General features: G+C 39.2%; 1 protein-coding gene across 1 annotated transcript in view; it reads right to left on the reverse strand.

Moving 5' to 3' along the window:
• LOC134803804 (organic cation transporter protein-like) overlaps positions 1-13,489 on the reverse strand; it is a 46,031-nt gene continuing 32,542 nt past the window's right edge. Inside the window, exons 5-11 of the mRNA XM_063776640.1 lie at positions 10,974-11,166; positions 9,008-9,113; positions 8,079-8,329; positions 3,013-3,092; positions 1,582-1,757; positions 862-1,034; positions 1-758 (exon numbers count right to left, since the gene is read on the reverse strand). Coding sequence (XP_063632710.1) covers positions 590-758; positions 862-1,034; positions 1,582-1,757; positions 3,013-3,092; positions 8,079-8,329; positions 9,008-9,113; positions 10,974-11,166 — 1,148 coding nt within the window. The 3' untranslated portion in view covers positions 1-589. The remainder of the gene's footprint in view (positions 759-861; positions 1,035-1,581; positions 1,758-3,012; positions 3,093-8,078; positions 8,330-9,007; positions 9,114-10,973; positions 11,167-13,489) is intronic.

A 13,489-nucleotide genomic window follows, 5' to 3' on the forward strand; every position in this document is an offset into this window, starting at 1 on the left:
TTACATTCCTAAGTCGGATCCTGTAGACTAGCTTGTCAAAAGTCTTTAGCCCTATCGGACAAAAGCTCTTTGCCTATCAAATGCTCTTTGCAGGCTCCTTGCTTTAGAGCTGCCTGTCAAAAGCGCTTCGCCTGTCAAAGGTTTGCCTTAGATAGCTCTTGTCTGTTAAAGGCTCTTTCCCAGACGAAGTCTCTTTGCCTGTCAAAAGCTCTTTGCCTATCAAAGGCTCTTTGCCTAAAGCTCTTTGAGACTCTTTGGATATCAAAGGCTCTTTGCCTAAAGCTCTTTGAGGCTCTTTGCCTATCATAGGCTCTTTGCCTAAAGCTCTTTGAGGCTCTTTGCCTATCATAGGCTCTTTGCCTAAAGCTCTTTGAGGCTCTTTGGCTATCAAAAGCTCTTTGCCTATCAAAGGCTCTTTGTCAAAAGCTCTTTGAGGCTCTTTGGCTATCAAAAGCTCTACCTATCAAATCACTTAGCTTGCCAAAGAGCTGATAGTCAAATTTTCTGATGCCAAATCAGATCAGCAATATCACATGACAGTATATAAGCGTAGTCACAACCAAAACTATCAATTATCAGTACTTTGACCTCAAACTCCATTCTCCTGTCTCCTGGACCTCATGGAGGCCCTGATGGAAGCTCGAATGGATGCCCTTGAGCCGATGGAAGGGATGGCTCTCACGAACTCTTGGGGTTGGGTCACCGAGTTCCGTTTGGTGTAGCGGCCCGGGTTTTCTTCGTCGTTTTCGGCTTTTTTTCTGGAATAGAAAGGGTTAGTTTAGTTTTTAGAAGTGCCGTTATGAGTAGGGTCATGTGGCATAAGTGACCTTTTTCCGAAATATTTTAGACCATAAAACCCACCTGTTGAAGCAGGGATTGTCCCAAAACTTCTGGTCTTTGCCGAAGTTCTCCCCATCCTGGAGGGTCTGAGGCATCTCCGTGTCCATAGTTTCTGGTAGGAACAGGCAGAGCAGGCCCCCGACGATGCCCAGGACGCCCAGGATCAGGAGGGGAAGTTCCTGCGATACGGTGGCCTGGGGAAATGAAAATTGGTGTCATCAATTGTGATAGGCAGTACTATAAGGTAGGGCTCTGCGTAGGGCCGAAGGCCCGGAGCGTTCATCAGGTGTGCGTGCTTTCGCGAGGCCGAAGGCTGAGCTACGGGGGTATAGTGCTGCAACGGCACCATCATGAGACATTTAGAAAATTTGGAGTATTTGATCACCGATACCTTTATTTCTACCTTCAGCGTTAATTCATTACATTTCACAGAATAACAGTATTCCAAAGCACTGTATAAGTAAGTACCTATACGATCAAGGAAATCACTAAATAGCAGTCCATCAGCTTAAAGGATGACTCACGCTAGAACGGGCCGCGGCCGGGCCGGAGCTTCCGACGCTTAGTTTTCTATGGAAAGCACCACGTGATTACCGATCAGCCGTCATAGAAAATCGGTCCATCGGCCCGGGCCCGGCCCGGTCTAGCGTGAGTCATCCTTAATATACTCCGATGTTGTAGTTGAGAAATATTCACGGTCAAACTGCTGAGAATAGTCAGAGACATCTTTAAAACACTTACCAAATAGACAACGAAGGGCGCCACTATACTGGCTACGTAGCCCATGATATGGATGAGCGCTACGCCTTGCGCCCTTACGACAGTAGGCAGTAGTTCAGCCGCGTATTGGAGTCCGATATTGTAAGAGATGTTCACGGCGAAGCGGCCGAGGATGGCTAGCGAGGCCGAAGGTCCACCTTTAAAATAATTTTATATTTAGTTGGCGATGCTTATTGCTTTTACACAAAAGTAGGATGCAAATATGGAGCGTACAAACAGCATCACTCTTAACGTATTTGTATAAAGTTATGTACTCACTGAGTATAATTGCATGAATTCTATAGTAACTTATAATATAGTAATATAATATAGTAATATAGTAACTTTAAATTGTATTTTTCTTAATTACTCGTAATGCATGTTAATTATAAGATGTAATAATGTTTTGAAAAGATGTGTCCCGCCGAGTTTGTTGCCGGTCCCATATTGGGATACCCTCCTCCAATTGAGGGGGGATTTAAATCTTCTCGGGGCAGAGGTGTACGGTTGGAGCCGGTAAAGGTTTATTTGACGTTCATATATAAGCGCATTGTAATATGCCTACTTGAATAAACTATTTTTTATCTTTTTATCTTTTTTTATCTTTTATCTTTTTACTGTCCATCAGTGGACCCTATTACAAAAAGCATAAGGTCCACCAATTGACAATTAAGGCTGTGGGCAATGGTACGTGAACTGTAGGGGGTTGCAAAAGAGATCCAGTTTATTTGCTCGAAACACTAATGTCAAGATTAATATTTCGTGTAAGATTTTATAATAAACTTCCAAACCATATTACTGAATTATCTATTAATAAATTTAAGAATTATGTAAAGCGTAAACTTATTTCTAAAGCTTATTATACCACACAAGACTACATGAATGATATTACAACGTGGGATTAATTGTTATTCGAAATGATTATTTATTTATTAGGTACATTTGATTATTGATGAGGAAATGGATATTCCGATGTAATACTATCTACTTCTTTTGTTACTTATGCTTTTTTTTTGACATTTAGATTTTATTCTAGAAATTCTAGACTAGTATTTTTTTATACAATCTTTTTAATGTTTGACGATCCTTTTGTGAAATTCTTAGTGTTAAATTTGATATGTATAATAATCCAATTTTATTATGGAATAATATTAACATCAATAAATTGCTCTGATAATTAGATTAAGATTAATTACGATTCATAAGAGCTTGTTGCTAGGCCTACATGAATAAAGTATATTTTTGATTTTTTTGATTTTTTTTTTGATTAATATGATAAGCTAGCAGAACTTCCAAGTAGGGAGCTGCGTGAACTGAACTGTGTTAAGTGTCAAAGCTGTATGCCCTGAACATGTAGAGATTGTAGAGTAAATTTTTTGAGACTCTGGACCAATAAATGAAAGTATTACTTACCAACTGGTACAGCAGTGGCCAGTAAACTGAACACGCCACTTATTACCATGGAACCACAGGCGAGCCATCTTCTGCCCCATCTGTAAACAAACAAGTTTCGACCCTTAAGCTAGGCTGCACATCTGGAAAATGGTCTTCTCCTTAATACATGTCATCATAACGGGGTCCCTTTGTTTCCCATAAAGTTTTAAGTCATAATGTATTGTTTGTCATATTATCGTTAGGGGTCATCATATATCATATCATATCATATCATATCATTTATTCAGTAATAGTCATACATTGTCATTTATATATACAATTCACTTAATGAACTAAGGATAATATAGAATTAACTAAAAAATTTACATGTCAATTTGCATAATAAAAGATGGAATGTTCATATTTTTATATAAGTAAAAAATAAATAAATGTCAGGTCTCATTGCTCTCGTTAATAAACTCATTTAGGGAGTAATAGGCCTTCCGAACCAATAAACATTTCAAGCGCGAGTTAAAACCCGAAATGGTGTTCATGTTTTTAATGTCACATGGGATGTTATTGTAAATCTTAATTCCAACTACGTGTATACTATTGCCAGTCTTCCTAAGGCGATGAGTGGACTGGTCCAAGTCATGCTGGCGAATGTCCCGGAATCTTTTGCTGTTCCACTGTTTCTTAGGGAACGAAGACAAGTTCGCTCGGACGTACTTTGCCACCTCGAGAATAAACACGGAGGGGAGTGTTAAAATGCGGAAATTAATGAAAAGTTGGCGGGCAGGTGTATCTGGGGCAACTCTCGCCATTGTCCTAATAATCTTTTTCTGGATGACAAATGGCCGGTCTCTGTCTGCAGCGAGGCCCCACAGCTCTAGTCCGTATGACAGGACTGAATGGACATACGCGTAGTAGGCCTTGACAATGTTTGGGCGTGACAGGTTGGGCACAAGGCGAGAAATGACGAAATGTGCAGAACTTAATTTGGCGCACACCTTATCGATTTGACATTGCCATTGAAGGCCTCGGTCAAAGATGAAACCAACAAAACATGCGCTATTAGTTGTCGGCAGGGGCACATTTTGTACATTTACCTGCATAGGCTGCTTACCTATATTATCGGTAGAAGTAGCTACAGGTTGTTTAAGATCGAACTCTAACAGCTTTGTCTTATCCAGATTTAGGATCATTCCGTTTGCCCGAAACCACCCTAAAAGTCTACAGGTGACAGATTGGACGTTCTCGCACAGTTGTGCCCTATTTTCCGCGTTTACTATAGCGCAAATATCGTCGGCATACATGACAAAATCAACCGTAGGTGAGTCATAGGGGAGATCGTTCATAAGTAGAACAAACAGGTTATTGCCTACGTTAGACCCCTGGGGAACTGATCTATCACCGATCGGCTCAGCTACTGACCTCTCACTATTCACCTCCACAGCCTGATATCGATTCGCTAAGAAGGAAGTAATAATCGCGAGTGGTATACGTCATCCATTAATTACGTCACACGAATTTCTAGGTTTTTTGACCCCCCCCCCCCCCCCCCTTGTCACATTTGGTCACATTTGACAAACCCCTCCCCCCTAGTGTGACGTCACATTTTTTCTACGAAATCGCCAAATCGAATTAAGTAAGTACCTAAGTATTATTAATATTTTATCAAAATATTTTTGACGATATAAATATTAGTAATTTTATAACCCAAAACTGCTTAGGAAAGAAAATTAAAAGAATAAAAACGATTATCGTTTTAAAAACTTGTTATTTAAATGTACAGCGAATAAAATAATTTAAAAAAAAATTCGGTTTCTGATGAAGTTAAAGTGACGTCACAAAGTTTGTGTCTCCCCCCTCCCCCATGTCACAATATGTCACATTTTCTTGACCCCCTCCCTCCCCCTAAACGTGTGACGTAATTAATGGATGACCCCTTAGTCATAAAACTGAAACCGTTAACTTTTCAGGATTTTCGTAAGGTTATTCTGTAGATAGGTTAAAACTATTTGGGAAACAATAGAGACCCCATCATAACACTTTAAACTCTTGCGTTTTTTACACATATTTAACGATAATGATATCTATATCTCCGTTGACATTTTGCTGTGATGTCAGTCTTTCCGTGACCACAGATAGTGTGACCCAGCGGAAACGTTGAATTTAAGGTAAAAATATTGAAATTATATCGCGGTGGCGGATCCATATCGTTAACATAACATCATAATTTTTCCGGTAATCCGGTATAGTGATTGCAATCCGGATTATTCGAAGTTCAAAAATCCGGATTTCGGAGCGTTTGAAAATCCGTTTTAAAATTCGGATTTTGAAAAGAAAAAACCGGTTTTTCGGATTTTTTCCCACCAGTACTAATTTGCTCAAAATTAATGCTAATGCGAAATAAAAAGCGGTGCACATGAAGCGGTAACGCGGGAGAGCTATTGCCAGCCGGGAATTGCGCGTCGCGCACTCGCTCGCACCTGTATGCTTGCCCCGCGTCCGCTTTTTTTATTGGCGTAGCAGCCCAAGTAACAAAATTTGGTACTATAAAAGTCCTGAGAACGTTTTGGAGCGTGCTAATTAATGTTCATGATTAGCACTATAATGGTGTTGTCTTCTTCTTTGTCGTCACACTCTTGTCAGAGTGGTCGTGGTCGTCATGTCAGGGCCGGTGGCAAGCTTCACAATCCGTCGCCATTCCTCCCGTACTGTAGCCCTTCTTGTACATTCATGGCCTGGTTCATTGAAAATGGTGTTGTAAACGTTTACAAAACCCCAGATAGGCCTTAGTTTTATCACTGATTTATTCTATAAACATTACATAAAGGCTCTTATGGTGATAAATCAGCTTTATGGTTGAAATGTAAAAGTGACGAGAAACGCTCTTTAGTACTAAAATAGTGCTGTCTGCAACGTTTATGTCGCAATTTGGAATTATAAAAGTAACCAATGAAACATGTTTATAGTGCTATTTTGCACCGTAAACGATTCCAGTGATCTTTTTTATCATACTTGCGTCGTGGGTGCCTAAAAAAATTATATAAGTTCATTCGCCATTGTTTCTTAAACTGACATTTGTATTTAGGTAATAAAAAGGATGTACTAAAAAGCATTTGTGGACCGTTACTATGCCGGTACATTGTACATGCGAAAATAATTGTATCGATAGAATTATTATGCTGATTTCAAATTTGACAATGAGCTCTCATAATTTTCATGTTTTAATAAAATTAAAATTAATAAAATAAGGACTTGTTCCAACTGTGGCTGCTATAGTACACATAGGCTCCAGCCGTGCCGCTAATGTGCTATTATGGCAGAAAACAGCAGCCATTTTTTAAGTTACGATTTAAGTTATTTAGCAACGTACCAGGTAACTTTTATGGTACTATATAGCACTATAGAAAAACTTTCATGACTTTTAGAGAACTCTTCTAGCCTTATAGCGATGTTAAGAGAGCTTTTAAAAAGCTAAAACGTTACGTAATGGTCGTGCAAAGTCCTTTTATAGTGCAGATTGATCCTCTAATAGTGTTTACGATACTGCTCCAATACTAGTACTATAAAAGTTACTTTGACGCATTATTAGTGCAAAATAGGTACATAAAAGCATCAGTAAAGTCGTCTATAGTATTAAATAGTACCATAATCGCTTTTCAAGAGGTCAACCGCCGAATCCAACTCGGTTGGGCAGCGTTCGGGAAACTACGTAATGTCTTTTCGTCCGACATACCTCAGTGCCTCAAGACGAAAGTCTTTAATCAATGTGTGTTACCAGTGATGACTTACGGCTCCGAAACGTGGTCTTTCACTATTGGCCTCATCTCAAAACTCAAAGTCGCTCAACGAGCTATGGAGAGGGCTATGCTCGGAGTTTCTCTACGTGATCGAATCAGAAATGAGGAGATCCGTAGACGAACTAAAGTCACCGACATAGCCCACCGGATTAGCAAGCTGAAGTGGCAATGGGCAGGCCACATTGCACGCAGAGAAGATGGCCGATGGGGTCGAAAAGTGCTCGAGTGGAGACCACGGACTAGCAAGCGCAGCGTAGGACGTCCACCCACAAGATGGACAGACGATCTTGTTAAGGTCGCCGGAAGACGCTGGATGCGGGTCGCTTCCAACCGGTACGTATGGAGGTCCAAGGGGGAGGCCTATGTTCAGCAGTGGACGTCTTATGGCTGAGATGATGATGATGATGATAATCGCTTTTTGCATATCTATTACAGTGCAGCACTTTAAAGATTCTTTTGTATGATCCTATAAGCGTTCTAAGAGCTAAATTATAGTACTTAAAAGGTCTTTAATCTTATAGAAACAAAACGCTTTGTTAAAAACCTTTATAGTACAAGCAGTCACAATGGTTACCATTATAGGCCTACTATATCACTGTTTGGTGATAAAATGCCTTAGTTATAGAACCTTTTGTTACTTGGGAGTGTACGTATGTATTTTGTTTTTATTGTTTTTTAAAGATTTTGTTATTGGCGTAGCAGTGTACGCATTCTTTTTTTTTTTTATAAAATCAACTTAATTTGATATAACACTTTAAACTCTCGCGTTTTGTACACATATTTAATTACACAAACGGGTCACGGAAAGACCACAGCTGGTGCAACTCAGCTGAAACGTCGGAATTAAAGGTAAAAACAATGAAATTATATCGCGGTAGACCCGTTTGTGTAATTAAACTTAATTTGATTGTTTGTTTCACTTTGCCTTTATGCCACATATTCCTTTCTTAAAATCCGGATTGAATCCGAACTTCGGATTTCGTTCAAACTAAAATCCGTAAATCCGGATTTGAAAAATGTTCACGGATTTGCAATCGCTAATCCGGTAGCTTTGTACTTTTGAATTTGGCTTGACGCGCTCCCGCGTGTCTAGATGATGGTATTAGTAGGTATATAAATAAACTTCTATCTAAAAGTCGACTCAAAGTAGCACGTAGTTTTTTTGTTAAAGGTTACGGAAGAAAGCGAAATAACTTTCGTCTATCCATAACAGCTGAGTAAGGATCTTGAAATACGATTTAAATAAGGGCAGGATTACCATTTTTTGTTAAAAATTATAATATAAAACCAAATTACCTGTCTAGAACAGCAGTGAGGAACGTATCAGCGGGTAACTCAGTAGCCGAGGCCACAGTGAATGTTAAGAATACATCGAGGCCTAAAGACCCCACGTTCCTGACGTGGCCGTCGAAGACTAACGAGATAGCCATCCAGATGACGATGAGAAGTATCGCGTTGCGCCGCAGACGAGGCGTACGGAAGAGGTCGAGGACGGAGTATGTCCGGTTTTCGGCCTCGTTTTCTTTGATGGTTTTTAGGGATGACTCCTGAAAGATAATAGCAGTAGGTAATTACAGTGAGAGAGAGAGAGAGAGAGTGAGAGAGATTCTTTATTTGTGAGATTCAGTCTAGCTTCAGTCTGGGTGGGGACGAGCTACGAGCGGGTGGTAAACTGTAGCGAGGCCAGTAAGGTCGCTGAAGATAGCAAGGCGTGGCGCGAGATTTTAAAGGCCCTCTGTACCTCTGGGGTACCATTTAGACAACAACAATAACATCATCATTTGACGACCTGTCTGGCCTAGTGGGTAGTGACCTTGCCTATGAAGCCGATGGTCCCGGGTTCGAATCCCGGTAAGGACATTAATTTGTGTGATGAGCATGGATATTTCTTCCTAAGTCATGGGTGTTTTCTATGTATATATGTATTTATCTATTTAAGTATGCACTTATATCGTCATTCATAATACAAGCTTTGCTTAGTTTAGGGCTAGTTCGATCTGTGTAATATTGTCCCCAAATACTTATTTATGGCGATTACAGGCGGGTTAAGGATGACGCACGTTAGACCGAGCCGTGTCCGGGCCGGAGCCTCCGGCGCATCGTTTTCTATGGAAGGCACCACGTCATCACCTGTCACGTCATAGAAAAGTAAGCGCCGGAAGCTTGGGCCCGGACACGGCCCGGTCTAACGTGAGTAATCCTTTACAGGGCGATTACAAACTTACCGTGAAATCACTGAGAACCTTCTCCGGAATCTTCGTTTTGTTGATCCTTTCAAATTTCTTCATGATTGTCAGGGCCTTCTCGATTTTTCCTTGCGACACCAGCCATCTGAAATTAAGTTATTTTATAATTATAAGGCGGTGAAGACAGTCTATAAGCGAAGACCGTCTACAGGATCTTTCGTCGGGACTCCCTCTGGTTGCATAGCAACTTTTGTCATATTTGTAATTCTCATAACACTTTATGCATAAAATTGTAAGTTATAAAAATCTTTAGTCAGAATTATTCCTGAGCATAACTGGGTTTTTGTCATAAATGAGTTATGTCATAATTTTTATTGTCATAAATTCAATTCGTATAAAATTTTAAGTCATCAGCTTGATATCCATAATTGCTTTTCGTTCGAAGTATTGCAGTGCATAGTATTAATATAGACTTAAAAAATTTAGTCATATTTTTGTGGTCATAATAATCTTTTTTTTCATAAATGTTACAAAGCATGAATAATAAATATGTATGGTTGTGAGCAACCTATGAAGCAAATATTACTTTAATCATAATCATAACCACAGAAACACCTTATAAAAGAGGAGACACGGTTTTATAAAAGAACCTAATCATAGTAGGTAGGTTAGGTTCGTTAGGTTTCTTTAGATGCCCGAAGGGCAAACTACGCAGAAATAGGAGCCCCGCGCGAGCGGGGCTCCGTCGAATTAAGTGTTTGGACGCAGATTAGGGAAAAGGTTTTTTCGAGGAGATATTGAGAGGCTAATAATAATTTCTTAAATTATTTATATAACTTTATAAAAAAAAATGAAATGGTCATAATCATAACCACACAAAGACCGTATAAAAGAGGAGATCGAAGGAGAGGAAGCCCCTCTAGTAGGAGAAACGCTTTTATAAAAGAAACTAATCATAGTAGGTAGGGTAGGTTCGTTAGGTTTCTTTAGATGCCCGAAGGGCAAACTACGCAGAAATAGGAGCCCCGCGTGAGCGGGGCTCCGTCGAATTAAGTGTTGGACGGAGGTTAGGGAAAAGGTGTTTTTCGAGGAGATATTGAGAGGCTAATAATAATTTCTTAAATTATTTATGTAACTTTATTAAAAAAAATGATAAACTCGTATTCATATATAAACGTAGAGAAATAGTTTTGTGCAATTACAAACTTGGTATACTTTTTGATATAATAAGTTTAGAATGAATTTCATGTGTTACTTATTATTTATTTTTAAACGTTATGGAGGAGGGTGTATATACGGCTATCAATAAATAAGTATGCCTTAAACCATTATGATTGAAAGATATTATGCTACAAAACGTTATACGTAAAATCATTATAAGTATCATTCAATATAGTTTTAGCTGGTATGACATTTGATTCATTATAATTTAAACCTATATGCACAAAAAATATATGACAACTGTTGAGTATGTCATCAAATATTATGGCTAAAAATGTATGACACAATATAATATGATTTTTCATTTGTATGCGCAATGATGATTATGACACAAGTTGTTATGCGCATCAAAGATATGACTTAAACTTATATGCAACCCAATATGGACCCTCTTTCGTCGCTTTTAACTCATGCGTTTGTACACATACTCCACTTAAAGATGGTCGGTAGAACAGGAGTGTAGCTCTGCCTTTCTGACTGTGTCTGAACGACTTACGTATACAAATACGAGAGTTCTTGCCTTCCCTGCAATAAATTATATTATGCCGGTCTTCTCTACATTTTGTATGCCGGTCTTCACAATATTGAACTTAATTATATTTGAACGCAACTTTGTCCATCATGTAGAAGTCAAGAGGCTTATCTAAAACATAGGATATCGACGCTCGTGTATCTCTAATGATTGGCGAAATGAACGTCACGATCGCGGCTGTAATGCGGCTGCGAACGTGACTTACTTTTATCAAGGAAAATTTACAGATACAGAATACATGTTGGATCATACCTGGCACTCTCCGGCACCAGCCAGGGCGTGGCCGCAGCCATGATGAAAGGCGCGCTTGTCGCCAACGCGAACGTCCTCCAGTCATCGGCCAACAGCGCTATCCATGGCAGCAGAGACGCCGCCAAGGTGAAGAATAGAGCGATTGACATGTTGGCCACGAATGTCCGCCATTTTGGTCCCACGTACTCGAGAACTGGAAAAAAATAGGGTTAATGTGGTGAAGATCGTCTAAGGGAAGACCGGATACAAGCCTGAAATGTATAGTAACCAGTACTAAATAAAGTACAGGAGGTAATCTGTGCTAAATACTGAACCACATATCAGTAAGCAATACTTATCTTTCAATTTTATTCAGAATTATAGTTCGTTTTTTTAGCATTAGAAAAATACTACGCGATCTTGACGTGTCTTTTAATAGGGAGTATTACTGCAATGTTCTGCCGCCAGAGTGCAGCACTAATTTGTTAAGTAAACCATAGAGTAACTTTAACATACTAGGCCGTCTAGGCCCAAGACGTGAGGAATCTAAAAAAAACAACGGGTTACACTCCGGGAGTGCCGGCAGAAATGAAAACTCAACGACATTGTAACTCAAAAAATAACAGCTCCATATAGTGCAAAATGTCTGCAGCACTATGTATAATTGAGGTTAACGCCATCTAGCGTTATATCGTCGCATTACTTGAAACCCCTAAGCACATCACTGTGAGTACTACAGTTATATTAATACCACTTTGAGGGAAACTCACTAGATGGCATTTAAATTAAAAAACAATGACATTGTCCGTCACACATGACGTCCCTGCGCCGCCTAAACGAAACAGCAGGCTCAGGCATACATATTCGCCGCGCGGTAGAAAGAGAGGGTTACGCCTTACGCTGTCTCGAGTTTAACATTTTTTCCCCACCTCAAAAAGTACACAGCGCCGCTAAAGAAGTTTTCACTTCAAAAAATTTTTGGACGTCAAGGTTTGGACCACCCTGTATATGCAAAGTAGGCACATTTTACGTTAAGTGATTTTTAGGGTTCCGTACCCAAAAGGTAAAACGGGACCCTATTACTAAGACTTCGCTGTCCGTCCGTCCGTCTGTCTGTCACCAGGCTGTACCTCACGAACCGTGATAGCTAGACAGTTGAAATTTTCACAGATGATGTATTTCTGTTGCCGCTATAACAACAAATACTAAAAACAGAATAAAATAAAGATTTAAATGGGGCTACCATACAACAAACGTGATTTTTGACCAAAGTTAAGCAACGTCGGGCGTGGTCAGTACTTGGATGGGTGACCGTTTTTTTTTCTTTTTTTTTCCGTTTTTTTTTTCATTTTGGTACGGAACCCTTCGTGCGCGAGTCCGACTCGCACTTGCCCGGTTTTATTACTACAAGTCACATAAATTATTATATGACTCAAGTTAATTATTATGTAATTTATTTATTATTTGTTAGACCTTCATTTTAATAGCCATTTTAATGACTTAATTTTACGTGACAGATATATCGCCTTGGCCATAAATAACATTTTCTTACCATCAGAAATACAATCGTAAAAAATACATGGAATATACAACTGTATTACAACGCGTTTAAGTTCATTTTCAATCGCACTTATTTTCCTGATAAGGCATTTGAGAATTAGATAGGTACGGTCGTCATCAGATATATCGGAGCAACCGAGATGCTCAAAACGATCTCAACACGCACTCTAACGCCTTGAAAATAGAGGCGTGGTCAGATATTTGAGAGACCCTGGCCGCACCGATATATCTAATGGCGGCTGTAATAAATAAAATATAAAATTAAAAACTTTGAAACTGAGCACATCACACAAAAACTTAATTGCATTTAATAACGTGCTATATCTAGTACTATTAAGGTTGAAAATCAAATAAAATCCAAGTCAATTTAGTTCGTTTTAAAATTCAAATATAGAACGTAAAGTAGCAGCAAGAAACTTTGCCGTGTTAGAGCAGTTTTTATCATTCAATTTTGAATCCTATATTTATGACGTTAAAGTCGTTTTTTGCTTAAGTTTATTGTAAGGACTGTGGCTTATATGAGATACCAAGGTTGTTCGTGATTTGGAGTACCGTCGCCTTGCCCGCGATCACGAACTAGTATTAAAATCCTTGTTATTTCTAAAGAGCCGGTTTGTGTAGGAAAACGTTGTCGGTTATGACCTTTTGTAGTTAGCCATTAGTTAAGTAAGTCAAATACGTGCATGGATAACGTAGTAGGCTAAATCCTAATCGTAGTAAGTCGTAACAAATTAACTTAGATCTTACTATACACAAAAACCTGTACCCGCGACGCAAACAGCCGCAGATTGCCCATGCTAGTCGCTCCTACGCAACGACTCGCGAAGGCCCGAAAGTCTCTCAGTATTATCGGGCCTAAAATATATAACAAAATTCCTAATGACATTAAATTTACAGATAGCGACTCAATATTCAATTAAAAACTCAAATGTTTACTTCTAGACCAAGCATGTTATTCTGTTGATGACTTTATGAAA

The sequence above is a fragment of the Cydia splendana genome, chromosome 27 (genome assembly GCF_910591565.1).
Source record: "Cydia splendana chromosome 27, ilCydSple1.2, whole genome shotgun sequence".
In the NCBI taxonomy this organism is placed as follows: Eukaryota; Metazoa; Arthropoda; class Insecta; order Lepidoptera; family Tortricidae; genus Cydia; species Cydia splendana.